This window comes from Ammodytes marinus (genome assembly GCF_949987685.1).
Source record: "Ammodytes marinus genome assembly, chromosome: 18".
NCBI lineage: Eukaryota > Metazoa > Chordata > Actinopteri > Uranoscopiformes > Ammodytidae > Ammodytes > Ammodytes marinus.
Window position 1 is genome coordinate 4,639,954 of NC_137222.1, and position 13,293 is coordinate 4,653,246.

The 13,293-nt window shown below is 38.6% G+C and overlaps 1 protein-coding gene across 1 annotated transcript in view; it reads left to right on the forward strand.

The window, feature by feature from the left end:
• Positions 1-13,293, forward strand: part of mast4 (microtubule associated serine/threonine kinase family member 4) — a 97,633-nt gene that overhangs the window by 62,425 nt on the left and 21,915 nt on the right. Inside the window, exons 5-8 of the mRNA XM_080046827.1 lie at positions 8,843-8,931; positions 11,905-11,974; positions 12,175-12,195; positions 12,970-13,048. Of these exons, the coding sequence (XP_079902953.1) occupies positions 8,843-8,931; positions 11,905-11,974; positions 12,175-12,195; positions 12,970-13,048 (259 nt within the window). The remainder of the gene's footprint in view (positions 1-8,842; positions 8,932-11,904; positions 11,975-12,174; positions 12,196-12,969; positions 13,049-13,293) is intronic.

The window sequence follows — 13,293 nt, forward strand, 5'->3', positions numbered from 1 at the left end:
CTGTGCCACTCAGAGGGAACTCACTCACACACTCTCTCACTCTCACTCTCACACACACACACACACACACACCCACACACGCACACGCACCAACCTTATACTGACAAAAATGACTTCCTTTCAGATAACACTGTATTACAGTAGAAGTAAATGTAAGTGGAACATGTAGTTATGTGCCAGTCGTGATAGTGTTCCTACTTTTGTCGATTGTTGTGTGTTTAAAACCCCTTCCTGACACAGAATGCACTTGCTGAAGTGATTGGACTAATCTGTAGCCTCCTGATGGTCCTCAGGTCTGACTACGTATGTCCTTAGTGAAGATTTCAGACAGTCTTTAGAACCACTATTTCTGCTCTCCTTGGTCTCATTTGTATTTTAGCCTCACAAATATATGGAAAAAATCTTGAAAAAATTACTTCAGAAATGTCACAGGACCAACTTTTGTTAATTCTGATGATGTAGTGCAGATATCTAACTATTATATTTGTGGGTAAATGCGTGTGTGTGTTCTTCAAGTTTCTCACCAAGCTTTTCTCCAATCTACTTCACACTTGACCGGTGTGTTGCTGGGGGACCCAAGGTGGTGCAGTGCCGAGTGTGAAGTTGTTTGAATCAGTGGTTCAGTAGAAAACTGTGAAACCTGCTGGAGCAAGCTGGACTTTGTTGCATGTGTACTGTGTATCCATGGTGTTGTAGTACCGGTGCCATAAAAAAAAAATATAAAAATATCCATCAGAATTTCCTATCTGAACAGCTGTATCAGTCCTTAACTAAAAGGTATTCAGTTCAGGTATGATCTTAGAATAATCTGAAAACAAGCAAGTATTCACATGACTAACCCTTAGCACATGTTTTTGATATTCTTTCTTTTGAGGTGAGGTGCATTTTGTCTTTGTTTGTACTGGCTCAGTAAGCTCGATAAGAGAAGATAAATGTTGTGAGGCTGGATTGTGAAAGTAACATGTAAACCTTATACACTCCATCAATCATGTGATTACTGCAGACTCAGCCCACGTACACACACGCACACACACACATGCATGCGTTCGCGTGCTCTTATCGCAGCTCTTGAGTTCTTGTTATTGCTGCGCGGTCGGTTCGCGGGGCTGAACTTTGTACTCGCCTGCGGAGAGAGTTGAATACAGTAATCAATGGCTTATTCTTAAAGGTTGGATACTTGGTGCTTGGCTTGTAATGGTCGGTACGGTTTGAGATATTATTCTGTTCCCAGTCCTGACAGCTAGCTACTTCAAGAATGTATTATTTGCATACTTCGCTCCCCACAGGCTCCTCTGATCAGCTGACCCTCAAAACTCTCACACATACACGCAGGACTCCTAAGACAAATTCATCACTTGACTGACAAAACGCCGCCATTTTTCTTTGTTTTTCATATTTGTGCATATGGGAGTTCAGCTCGCCTCTTTCAACCAAGTTTAACTATTTTTAAGGGTTGTTGTATTACAATTAAACTGAAAAAAAAAATCATCAGTATTTCAATGTATTATCATAAAGGTGCACTATGCAGTTTCAGAGGAGGGGGATTTGTTTGCATTTGCATGGCCTGCTCTTAGTTTACAATAAGTCTTTTTTCTACATTTAATTTTTGGTATTGAATAATTCTATCATCATAAATCAAAACTAATTTATTTTGAGGCACCTGCAACCAAATGTCAGACTAGAATATGTCTGTAAGCAAAACTGATAGCCCTGCTGCTGTAAACTGCAACAGTGAAACATGAAATTCAAACTGTGATCCAGACATCCATTATTCCTGTGAGGAAAGTTGGTTTATTAATTTATGAGAATATACCTCTGTTCACTTCTCTGACACACACACATTTTTGCATCTTAGTGCACCTATTAAGATGTGCATGTATTGCAGTAGTCATGTGTGTCTGGCTGCTTATCTGCCCTATAGACAGACACAACTAGAACACATGAGTCAAGGATCAAAGGTGATGTAGTTAGGGATGAGGGAGGGCGGCTCCCATCAAATGAATGACGTAGGACTCTCCATGCAGGGAACAGCTGAGGGAAGAATGTACGCAGTAGCAGAAGAATTCCGTGGCAAAAAGCAATGAATTTCCATTTCAAATGGGTCCTTCTTAATACACTGGCCCACCAAAACTTTTGGAGGGGTGCCAGTTTATTAAAGCTACAGCGCACAGTAGCATCTGCTGATGATGCAGCACCCTTGGGTCTCTCACACACCCCCCTTTACAGGATGTGAAGTGGTAGAAGCCTGTTACATGATATCAAGCATGTTGAACGGAGGGGAGCGCGCTGAATGTGAGTGTTTGGGATACAGAAACGCAGTCGCAGTGAAACGCTGAAACAGAAAGAAGTCAGCTGGTATTGGGTGTCATATCCCTGCAACAGAGGAGGCTGTCAACACCTGACCTGAATCACACACATACACACTGTTTGGCTTTTTGGGATTCTCTCTGGATTACTCTTTTTGGATTTGAGGACAGAGGAGGACAGTGTGTCCTCTCTGCCGGTGTGTGTGTGTACGTGTGTGTGCATGCCGCAGCTGTCTGCAGATGTGCCTATGCAGAGGAAGTTTGGACCTAAGGAGAGCTGTTGTAGGAATACTTGTCAGGACTGCGCTGTCGGTCGGATAATCCAGAACCCCAAAAGCCGCCGCGTATCCTCACCGTGTCTTCAGAAGCTGCCGTTACATCTCCCTCTCCCTCTCTGGAATGACTTGGACACAATGTCAGATTCTAGTCTTTGGCCGGGACTGGAAAACTTTAACGTGCCACATTTCCTAAGTGGAGCCCGCCTGCGCAGGTCCCAAAGGTAACCTTCAAAAGCCGTTTCGTACATCTCGCAAGTATTCCATTATTTTCATTTGCTGCAATATGGTTTGTTGCTTTACAGTCACTTGAAATGTGAAGTTTCTGGAGCAATGATTAGCTGGAAGGGTGATTTTTGAACCTTCAAATCAGTTTGTACAGTACATCTTGTGAATATTTCTTCCTACAGTATTGTATGTTGCTTTTATAGACGGGTAACTTGAAGTGTGAAGTTTGCAGAGCAGTGATTGGCAGGTTGGATGTTTTTCTTTTGTATACGCAGTGGGTCAGCTGGGCCGTTCTACAAGGCCAATATGAATAATACGCTGGGTGTTCCCTCACTTGCCCATTGTGTATTATTTGCTTTGTGAGACCAATTGTAATTCAGTGTTTGTTGTTGAGGCAGTCTCATATTCCCTACACAGGATGTGAGCTTTCCTATATGGCATCCCCATTATTGGATAGTCAGAAAGAGGAAATTCTGACTGTTTTTTTGTGGTTGTTGTTGTTACCAATTGTTGTTCTTGGTGGTATTACAGTTTCTATCCACCTCCAAGAAATGGACTTTGTGTCCATAAAGTTCAGCTTCCGAGTTGTTGTTTCTTTTTATGTACTTCATGTGACTTTTATACAACATTTAACAATGTTTAACAACAGTCTTACCATCTCGGAAATGGAAAAAAAATTTTTATTGGTTTATTTGGTTCACTGTGTGTGTATATGCTGGTTTACAGCTAAGTCACTTGATCTCAGTTTTATATACGGTGAATTGACGGCCATATAAATGATATTTATTTCTAATCCCCGTCCTGACCCATTTTATAGTGCAGAACAGCTTAACTTTGAAAATACTGGCTGCTTTTGGACATCTTGCCTCTGCATACATTTTTTCATTTAAGAATCCTCTGTCGGATTTAGTGGATATCTCAAAGTAAAGCTTCATGCTAAAAAAAACATCTCAGAAAACATGGCCATGTTTTTCAGCTGTGTGTCTGTGACTAAACTAAACTGATCATTGAGTTTAAAATAATCTGCTAATTGATTTGGTAAAATAAATAAATACAGATATTGACAAGTTAACATATTGAAAGTTTCTTAACAGTTCACCATTGATTTTCTAAACTGAAATCAAATGTACTGTTTTCAGACTCTTTGCTTCAAGCTACGTTTAGAATATTTATAAGCTCATGATGTTCGACAGAACTATTGTCGTAACCAAGACACTGTGACTTCAGTAATAGGACAGCTGACGCTTCTGTATGCTGGAAGTCAAAATAACAAAGACAATGCTGTAAAGTATATTTAGTAATAATTTGTGAACATTTAAGATATTGCATGTTGCAAAAACTTTGCTGCCATTGTTGACCATGTTACTATGAGTCACTCAGTTGAGTATGTAATGAGATCTGCTGCTGTATGTGAACACAATCTCCTGACACTTAAATGAAAGGGGATTTGTTTAAGCTGAGCTTTGAAAATCCATGTAAATAAGACCTTTTGAGATCTGACCTCGTCAAGAAAATGAACTGAAGGAAAATCCACTCTATTCAACTCAAATTCTAAGTATTGTGTAGCATTTCCAGTTATGTCACTGTAATGTTAACGCAACTGATTGAGGCCAAACTGCTGCAGACTTATTTTTTTTAGTTCAGTTATCAGTTTCTCTTACTAGCCATATCGTCAAAGAAGTACAATCCGTTTATCTTTTATTTTTTTAATCCAATACTCTTTTTACAGCTCTTCTGTATATGATTTTATATCCATTTTTATTTCTCACTGAATGTGATATACCGTTAATGTTGATTTCCGAATGAAAAGATAATAAAAGAGGACAAAAAGAAAATCTGTGAAAAATCCAATACATGTTAAGATGTTGAAAGTGACTTCAGTGGCTAGTAAAATTAGCCGCATTTTGCTTTAACCACAAGCTGCCAGTTTTTAAGTGCTAATAATAGAGCAGTGTGTGTCGTATAACTGACTTTGAATTTGGGTTCGTCAAAGGAGGATCAGCAATTTATGTGGCATTGCGCTTTGTCAGCTGACAGCTCTGACAACAGAGAAAAGCACAGTAGTAAAATAGATTAATCAGGGCTTTCTGTTGACACAGGTCAGGATTAGACATGTCACAGTGGTGCAAATCAAAGGCATTTATCTATTCCCGTCTCTTCCTGAGCCCAAAATAAGTCCAGCAGGCTGAAATATAAGACTTTGTTTTTGACAGATTCAGATTACTTTTTCATTTGAAGGCGTTACAGTAATGTAGGTCAGTTGAGAAGAAGAAATTATTAAAGGATGATGTCAGCGATTCTTGTAGAAATCTGTGAATATCTCATGAGCCGCTACCTGTCCGTATGTGTGCACTTCAAAGAATCCAGTGTTAATAAACACAGCCTAGGCTCTGTAAAATGGGCACGTTTTTAGCTATGGTGGGTCCCCTTTGTTTACATACCCTCTATTTAAATACCAGTTTACAGAGCCTAGGCTGTGTATTAACACTGGATTCTTTTTCAGGGTGCACACAGTATGGACAGATTTGCGGATTGCAAGGAAATATTCACTGATCTTGGAGGAAAAAAGTGATATGACAACAACAAGCATTCTCAAGAATTGCTGACTCCACCTTAAATATAAACTCTATGGTAAAAGCAAAATGAGGACAGTGAGATATGAAGCTATATACACTTCGGGGAGATTTCACATGGAATACAACAATAGGTTTGATGAGGTTTGAGTTTTTTTTCTCGCATATAACCGAGACTGTTAAATCGCCCAGGCATACAGCGCTGGCCTAGTTTCTCCGTATCATCTTCGCCCCGGGCTGCTTTATCCCTGCGTTTTCCTCCTCACTCAGCTTTCTCTAACCACAGAGGTGCCTCCACTAAAGCTCAGCTTAGCATCAAACGTGACGAACAAGAGCCGTGTGCCAACGTAACCTGTGGCAGTTCTGTTTTTTTAAGTAATCCAGAATGGGGTTTGGCGGTATCTAACTTTTATACCTTTTTTTTCTTAAGTCTCTGTTAACACTACATTTTACATTGATCATCGCTTGAACACAGCACAATGTAACTGAATACAACCTACGTACAAAATGAATGAAAGAAACAAAAGCACTGCATGTCATTTACTTGTAAAATTATTTAATCTGTAATCTTATATTTAAAATACAGTATCAAGTTTTTAAAACCTTCCCCAAATTCTCTTCCGGTACACGGTATTACCATCGAGTAAAATCTATTTCTACTTCCACTGTAGCCTATTTGTTTTAGTTTCTTGCCTAACACTACATTTTACAAGATTACATTGAACTAATCACCATGAAGTTACCCTTCCCCACACACTTATTTCTACCGAACACACATTTAAGATGTTTTTTTGACAGGTTCTTTATTTGACATATAAGGCCTTCATGATATACAGTAGTTCCGTCATCACTTTTATAGCATCTTCACACACAGGCATTGGTGCTGCTGCTGGACACGGACACACACTCTGAAGGCATTTATTCCAAAAATGCACCACATTTTACAGCAGATTTTTTCATGACCGTAACTAAAGCAATACCACTGCTATTTAAAAAGGTGCTACGAGGAACTTTTAAATATTTCTGAAACGGTCTAATTTTTCCTGTAATAATCATAAATTACATGTACCCGCAAACGAGACCAGCAGTGCAAAGAATGCTATTTTTATATAGTTTTTCTTAATGCCTTTGTTGCTAGAATTAACACAAACTGAAAGTGCCTCACAGCACTTTAAACACCCCGGGATATGGGTTTTACTTACCTAACCCTTACAGAGGCAGTTGTTTTAATATCTCCCAGTGTAGCACTCAACTCTTTAATAGGAATTGTATTGGTACAAGCACTTGGAATAGGTTGTGAGAGGGTAAAGTAACAAGAGGCTTGATTGGGCAGCTCTGTGCCATTCTCTTGACCTAATCCCAGTGAGAACGTATAAATAGATCTCGTTAAATCTGATCCTCTTTGACTAAGCACCTGTGTACCACATATTATACACACTTCCTCCCTCCCCGTGATGATAAATGATTCATGCCATGTGTCCACACTTCTGATGTGCAGGGGTTAGCCCCTAGTAAAGAAATATGAATGGGTTTTTTAGTCAAAATAGGATTTCCCCTTCTAATTTAGGCAGTGGATTTTTCCGTTACAATGGTGTAGCAACAGGCCTGGAAATAAACTACAAGCAGCTTTTGGAATACTGTTATCCCGGGGCATTGACGCTTATGCAAGAATATTTTAGTATTCTTATCCTAAATCTGTTTCTTGTAGGTTGGCTTGGACAAGTGTTTCAAGTTAGATTCTAGTTAACGGGGAAAACTGATGAATGCCACCTGTATTTGAGAAGGTTTGCAGTATTGAGATTTCACCATAAGCATAATCCACGCACCTGAAATTGCCATATGATGTGACAGCTTTCATGAGTGTGAGATAATCGATCGAGTTAATTTTGATACTGATATTCATTTAGTAACGAATAAGGATAAAGGATCTGTTCAGTTTCCCAAAACTGCAAGGGTTGACTTTACTTGTATTAAAACAACTTTTGGGATCTGAAACGCAAACAAGATAACACACGATGAATGAAGTGAACTTCTCGCAAATTGTCAGAACTACAATTATAAAAACAATTGTAACACAAAGGTAATCTCAGCTGTGGTGTAAGTCTTTTTTTGGAGCATGGCATGCAGATGTTGAGTGTTTTGTAAAAATGATCAACCCCTGTAGAAAGTTGTCAAAGTCGTCACTATTCACTAAAAAGTGAAAGCTACTAACATATTTCTGCACCACTTTCTAAAAGTTCCAAATGAAATCCGAACCTAGCAAAATTCCAGAAACTGCTATTGAAAAATATGCATTGTATTTTTATCAGAGAGGCATCTGAGCAAAAGGTGAAAAACCACATCGTTTTAGCTTGGCAAGAATAATACTATGACAATATTTACCTTACTGTGGTTGACTTCAGTATTAAAGCCGTGAGAGAAAATAGTGAATTCATTTTTTGTGGTATTTGTATTATGAACATGATTTGAACCATCTTAAAAGTTCACTTGGAAATGGTTGAGCTCTCGGAGTGGGTTATATTATGTAACAGGATGCCATTGAGTCTCTGACCTTGGTGTGGATTCCAGTTCTTCAGGCATTATGCATTTCAAACTGACAACTTCTGATTTGAAAAGTATAAAACCCAAGACTTATCGCAACGTTGAACGCTGTGTAGCTGCTTATTTTTAACATTAAAATATATAAAAAAAAATAATCTGTCAAGGTTAAAAAATTGGTTCATTTATGAGTAATATGTTTTTGGCTAGAGTGACTCATCGTTAGTCACTCCTGTATTAACATGAGCAACAAACATTAGACCAAAAGCATTAGTATTCCTGATGCTGCAAACGGACCCTGCGTTTGTAACTGGGAAGAAATGCCTTTAATTGAGTGTTTGTAATAAGTGTAATTGAGCGTGTAATGAGACTGGTGCTAGAAGGGTGGTCTACCTTTACATAATAAATCAATTCATAAGCTTGCCTTGAATCAGTAAACTGACATTTTTTTCTTGAGACATTTTTACTTTAATCTGAAAAAAATAACGTGTTTCCATAATTACAAGTTATATTCAAGATTCAAGAGTTGCAGTATTGAGATTTCACCATACTGTGTGTGAATGAATGGAACCTGGAACCCTGTATAGCGTCTTTGAGTGCCTTGAAAAAGCGCTATATAAATCCAATCCATTATTAAGATTTAAGAGTTAGTCATGTTGCACCAATGACTTCCCTTTTCCACCTTTTATGAAAAGATCAATACTAAAACAATACACAAAACTAAATCCAAATGAGGGCACTAAACAGAAGAAAAGTCAAGAAGAAAACTGACATATCAAAATAGAAATAATACAATATAATAACATGTAAAAATACCAAGTGCAGATGTTAAGATTTTGCCTATTGTTATATTTTGATTAATAACTCCTTTTTAATTCAGTTTCATTTTCCTGCCTAATATTTTACACTGTGGTTTTTCCAGTTGCAGAACCAGCAACAGAAAAAGCCTGATAGGCAGCGGCCAGTCGTCAGGGTTACCGCGACCTCACTCTCCTCTCTCATCCCTTACAGGTAAGTGTATAAACCGTACATGTCTACTGATGTGTAGGCATTGCACACTGCTTTTTCTTGGCCCAGTGTTAGACACATACCCATTGGTGATGTACAGAGGTGGAGCCAATAATGCACAATGTCTTTTCCCAGGAATGCTGTCCATTGTGTAGATGTTTTGAAAACAACACAGCGAAAGGTTTTGTATGTAGATGTATAATCCTCTCCTTTTCCACCTCCATAGCTTCATACTACACTGCTTCACCTATCTTGCAATTTCACTCAATATTGATATTATCAAATTGACTTCAGTTGAGTAAAAGGTGGAGTCAGCGATTGTTGTTGTCAAAAACACTTTTTGTCATAATCAATTAATATCTTCTCATCAACCGCTACCTGTCTGCCTTCTGTGAGCTGGACAAAACATCTGGTGTTAATATACAGCATAGGCTCTGTACATGGGCATGTAAACAACGCCACGGAAACAAAGGGGGGGCCCACAGCAGCTAGCAATGAGCATCCCCGTTTACAGAGCATAGGCTGTGTATTTTCAGCGTGCACACACAGTAGAAATAGTTAGTAGATCATGAGGAGATATTCACTGGTTTGGACAAAAAGTGATTTTGACAACAAACATTCTCCAGTATCGCTGATTCCACCTTTAATGTGCCTTGGAGGTTGTTGACACCAAAAGATGCAGAGCTTTATCCGGCACAGTGCACTAAAAACTAGTCATACATTTTATTATCCTATCCTTTTGAATACGGTTAATGTTTGTCAGGTCAGTTGTTGAGTGGCCAGTTAAAGGGCAGTGATTGTGCTTGGTGAGGAAGTGTTGGCCTGCGGAGAGGAAATGCACAGGAGCAGAGGGAGGGGAGCCTCATTTACCACAGGGCGTTTTATTTCCTGGTATGGGTCAGCAAAACAGCAGACCCACAACTCAGTGTTTGGGATTGCGTTTCAACCTAACGAAACCAAAGGGTCCCAGACAGTCTCTAAAGATGGACTCAAGAGGTCATAATGTTTTTGCCAGTGAAAGTGGTCAGCTGTTGGATGACATAACATTGTGGCTATGTCGTCATATGGGTTCAAAAGGTAAGAAAAACCTCCTTTTCGTTCTAGTTATATAACTGAGTATAAGTGTGTCTCTGTCGCTGAATTGCAGCAAATCAAACATCTGTACATGACCATGAATACTTTTGTCAGCTTTTATCAAAATCACTGAATATCTCCTCACGATCTGATACCTGTCTGTACTGTGTGTGTGTGCTGAAAAGCAATTGGTATCAGTATTAATACACAGCCTAGGCTCCGTTAACGGGCATGTTGCTAGCTACGGTGGGCCCCCTTTGTTTACATGCCGTTTACAGAGCCTTTATGCTGTCAATTAGCACTGGATTTATTTTGTGCACACACACACACAGTACAGCGCAGTACACAGGTAGCGGCTCGTGAGAAGATGATTTTGACAACAAACGTTTTCCAGAATCGCTGACTCCACCTTTCATTAACAACATTATCTTGAATCTGATTTCCTGTTCTTCCTGTAGCATTTAGTAATAATCTGCCCTTTCAGGAGCAGTGGAAATCCCAAAGGAAGAGGTTAACGTCTTTAATTGGCTCTGATTAAGATTTAAGTGCAATTAAATAGGTGACATTTCTCACTAACAAGATGCAGAGCCCTGTGTCAATAGTCCCCAAGTATGCGGCAGGCATTTCTATGTCACCACAGGAGGTAATGGTGGTCGTGGCAACGCTGGTTCTGGCTAATTTCTTGTTTGGTCCCCATCTAAGTGAGCAATGTAATTATTGTTATTAACATTACGGGCAAATTGGTGCCTCATAAAGTCCCTACAGTATGTGTTCAGTGGCACAACGCTTCTATAACCAGCAAGGTAATTCAGTATGTATAGACAAGTATTGTTATCAGAGGACATTGTTTAGACACTTCTCGTTTTAGGTGCAAATGATCCTTCTTTGAAAATAATATTAAGTATGCAGTATTATGTGTATTTTTTTATGTAAATGCGCATAGCTGTGTGAAGGCTGTTTATATTTTAAAATGTCATGTGTGCATGGACACTTTGCACTTAAAATAAGCTTCAAAGCTGAGGTGAACTTATGTTTTTATAGCAACATTAAGGCAGTTTTGATGTCTTATTAGCTTTTGGACTTTTCTCGATTTACAACTATGACATTTGCGAAGTTTAACCATATAAAAAATTAAATAATATGAACATCAATCAGAAGAGAGTATAAAACTACTCCATATGATGTGTGAAAAGGCTTAAAGAAAACATATTGGTCCAAGCAGAAAGCATAGTGTTTTACTATTACTGGCCAGTGGAAGGGAAGGAAAGAGGATAGATAGCAGGATAGAGATGACATTTTGACATTAAGCCAAATAGGCCGTCTGGTGAGTTGGAAGATGTCCACAACAATGTGCATTCAATATGCTGTTGATGGAAATGATACTGTGGAACGAGTTGTGGTTGTATTGGGTGTTTCTGGATGCAGACCGTGTCACTATCTTTTACTAAATCTATAAAAATTAAATATATACTGCAAGATCTAAGACAGCAACTGTTTTTCCATATCTACTTTAGAGTACAGATGGTAAGGTCTGGAAAATGAGTTTTCAATAAACAGGAACACTAATAATTATTTCCCTTGACCAAGTATAGGCTGTAACTCTCCGATCAACTGAACTTGAATAAATGTTAGTTTTTTTAAGTTTTATCTTATTAAAGTAGGATGTTCAAAAGAAGGAAAAATGACCAGACATTATTTATATTTTCTTGTTCCTTTTTGTAGCAACATGACTATTTAAAATGTATCTTTTTCAACATCTGTGGGATACGGATAAAAATGCTGTGTGCAATCTGTTGTTAAGCTTTGATTTGGCAGCAAATTAAACTCTGAATTGTATTTATATGTTTCGCTTGCAGATTGTTAATTTTGTTTTGTCTCTGTGTCTTTCTGTTTTTGTTAAAGGAACAAGCCCACAGGACAGTCCTCGAAACTTCTCCCCTTCTGCCTCTGCTCATTTCTCCTTTGCACGGAGGTATAGTATACACAACCTACACACACACACACACACACACACACGCATGCACTCACACACGCATACATACAAATTTTGTCTGCATACACAAGTCTAAATATTTGGCTTCTATTCAACAAAAACACCATCAATAACTTTATTTTTCTATAATTTCTCAACATGATATCATGTAATATTGTATTTTTTGTTATAATCCACAGTCATTGCCACAGAGCAGACAGGTAATTTGATGGTAGCCTTTCATTTGCCCATAAATGCTCATAACCCCACATTTGTCCTAAGTACATAATAGTTTGTAACCTCCCCTCCATTAGTTTGTCTGGGCGTAACTCTGAAGTTTCCTTTGACATCATTCTGGCGTCTTAGTTTTTGTTTCACTTTTGTTTGTTTAATTCCTGCTGTCCTGTGTAGTGTAACCAGAGAAAGGTTCTCATTCATCTACTGTATAACCATGTGATCATTGCTATTGAAAGTGGAGTCAGTGATTCTGGAGAATGCTTGTTGTAAATCACTTTTTTTTGACAAAATCTGTGAATATCTCCTCACAATCTGCTAACTGTAGTACTCTGTGTGCAATGAATAAAGCTACTCTGTTTACGGTATCCACAGCCTAGGCTCTATAAACGGGCATGTTGCTAGATATGGTGGGCCCCCTTTGTTTATGTACCAGTTTACGGAGCCTAGGCTGTGTATTAACACTTTTTCAGTGCACACACGGTACGGACAGGTAGCAGATTTGGAGAGATATTCACTGATTTTAACAAAGTTATTGTGATAACTTGCTCTCTCCAGAATTGCTGACTACAACTTTAATTTACATGTTTTGAATACAAATCTGGAAATTTGCCATATGTCATGTTTCTAAAGACAGTTTTGTGAATTGTTCTCACTGACTAGAATTGTAACGACCTGGATATGTATATGTAAATCCATTTGTTCATTAATAGATGCAGCAGTACAGTGTGACTTATTCTCTGTGTGTGATTGTGTTGCAGGTCCGATGGTCGCCGCTGGTCGTTGGCCTCCCTTCCCTCCTCTGGATATGGAACCAACACGCCCAGCTCCACCGTCTCTGTAAGCAACATGCACACGTTCACTCTGACACAACCGGCATTAAAGGGGCAGTGTGTAAACGGAATTGGCGTTTTTTTTATTTTAGAAAAGATTTGGTTGAAATGGAATGTAATAGTCATACTTTTTTTTTTATTAGTGTGTAATCTCTTGAAAATAAAAGTTGTTCTTTTTATTACCTTTTTAGAATGAGGGTTCTATATCTACATAGGAGGGGCACTGAGGCCGCCATGTTGCACCGCCATGTT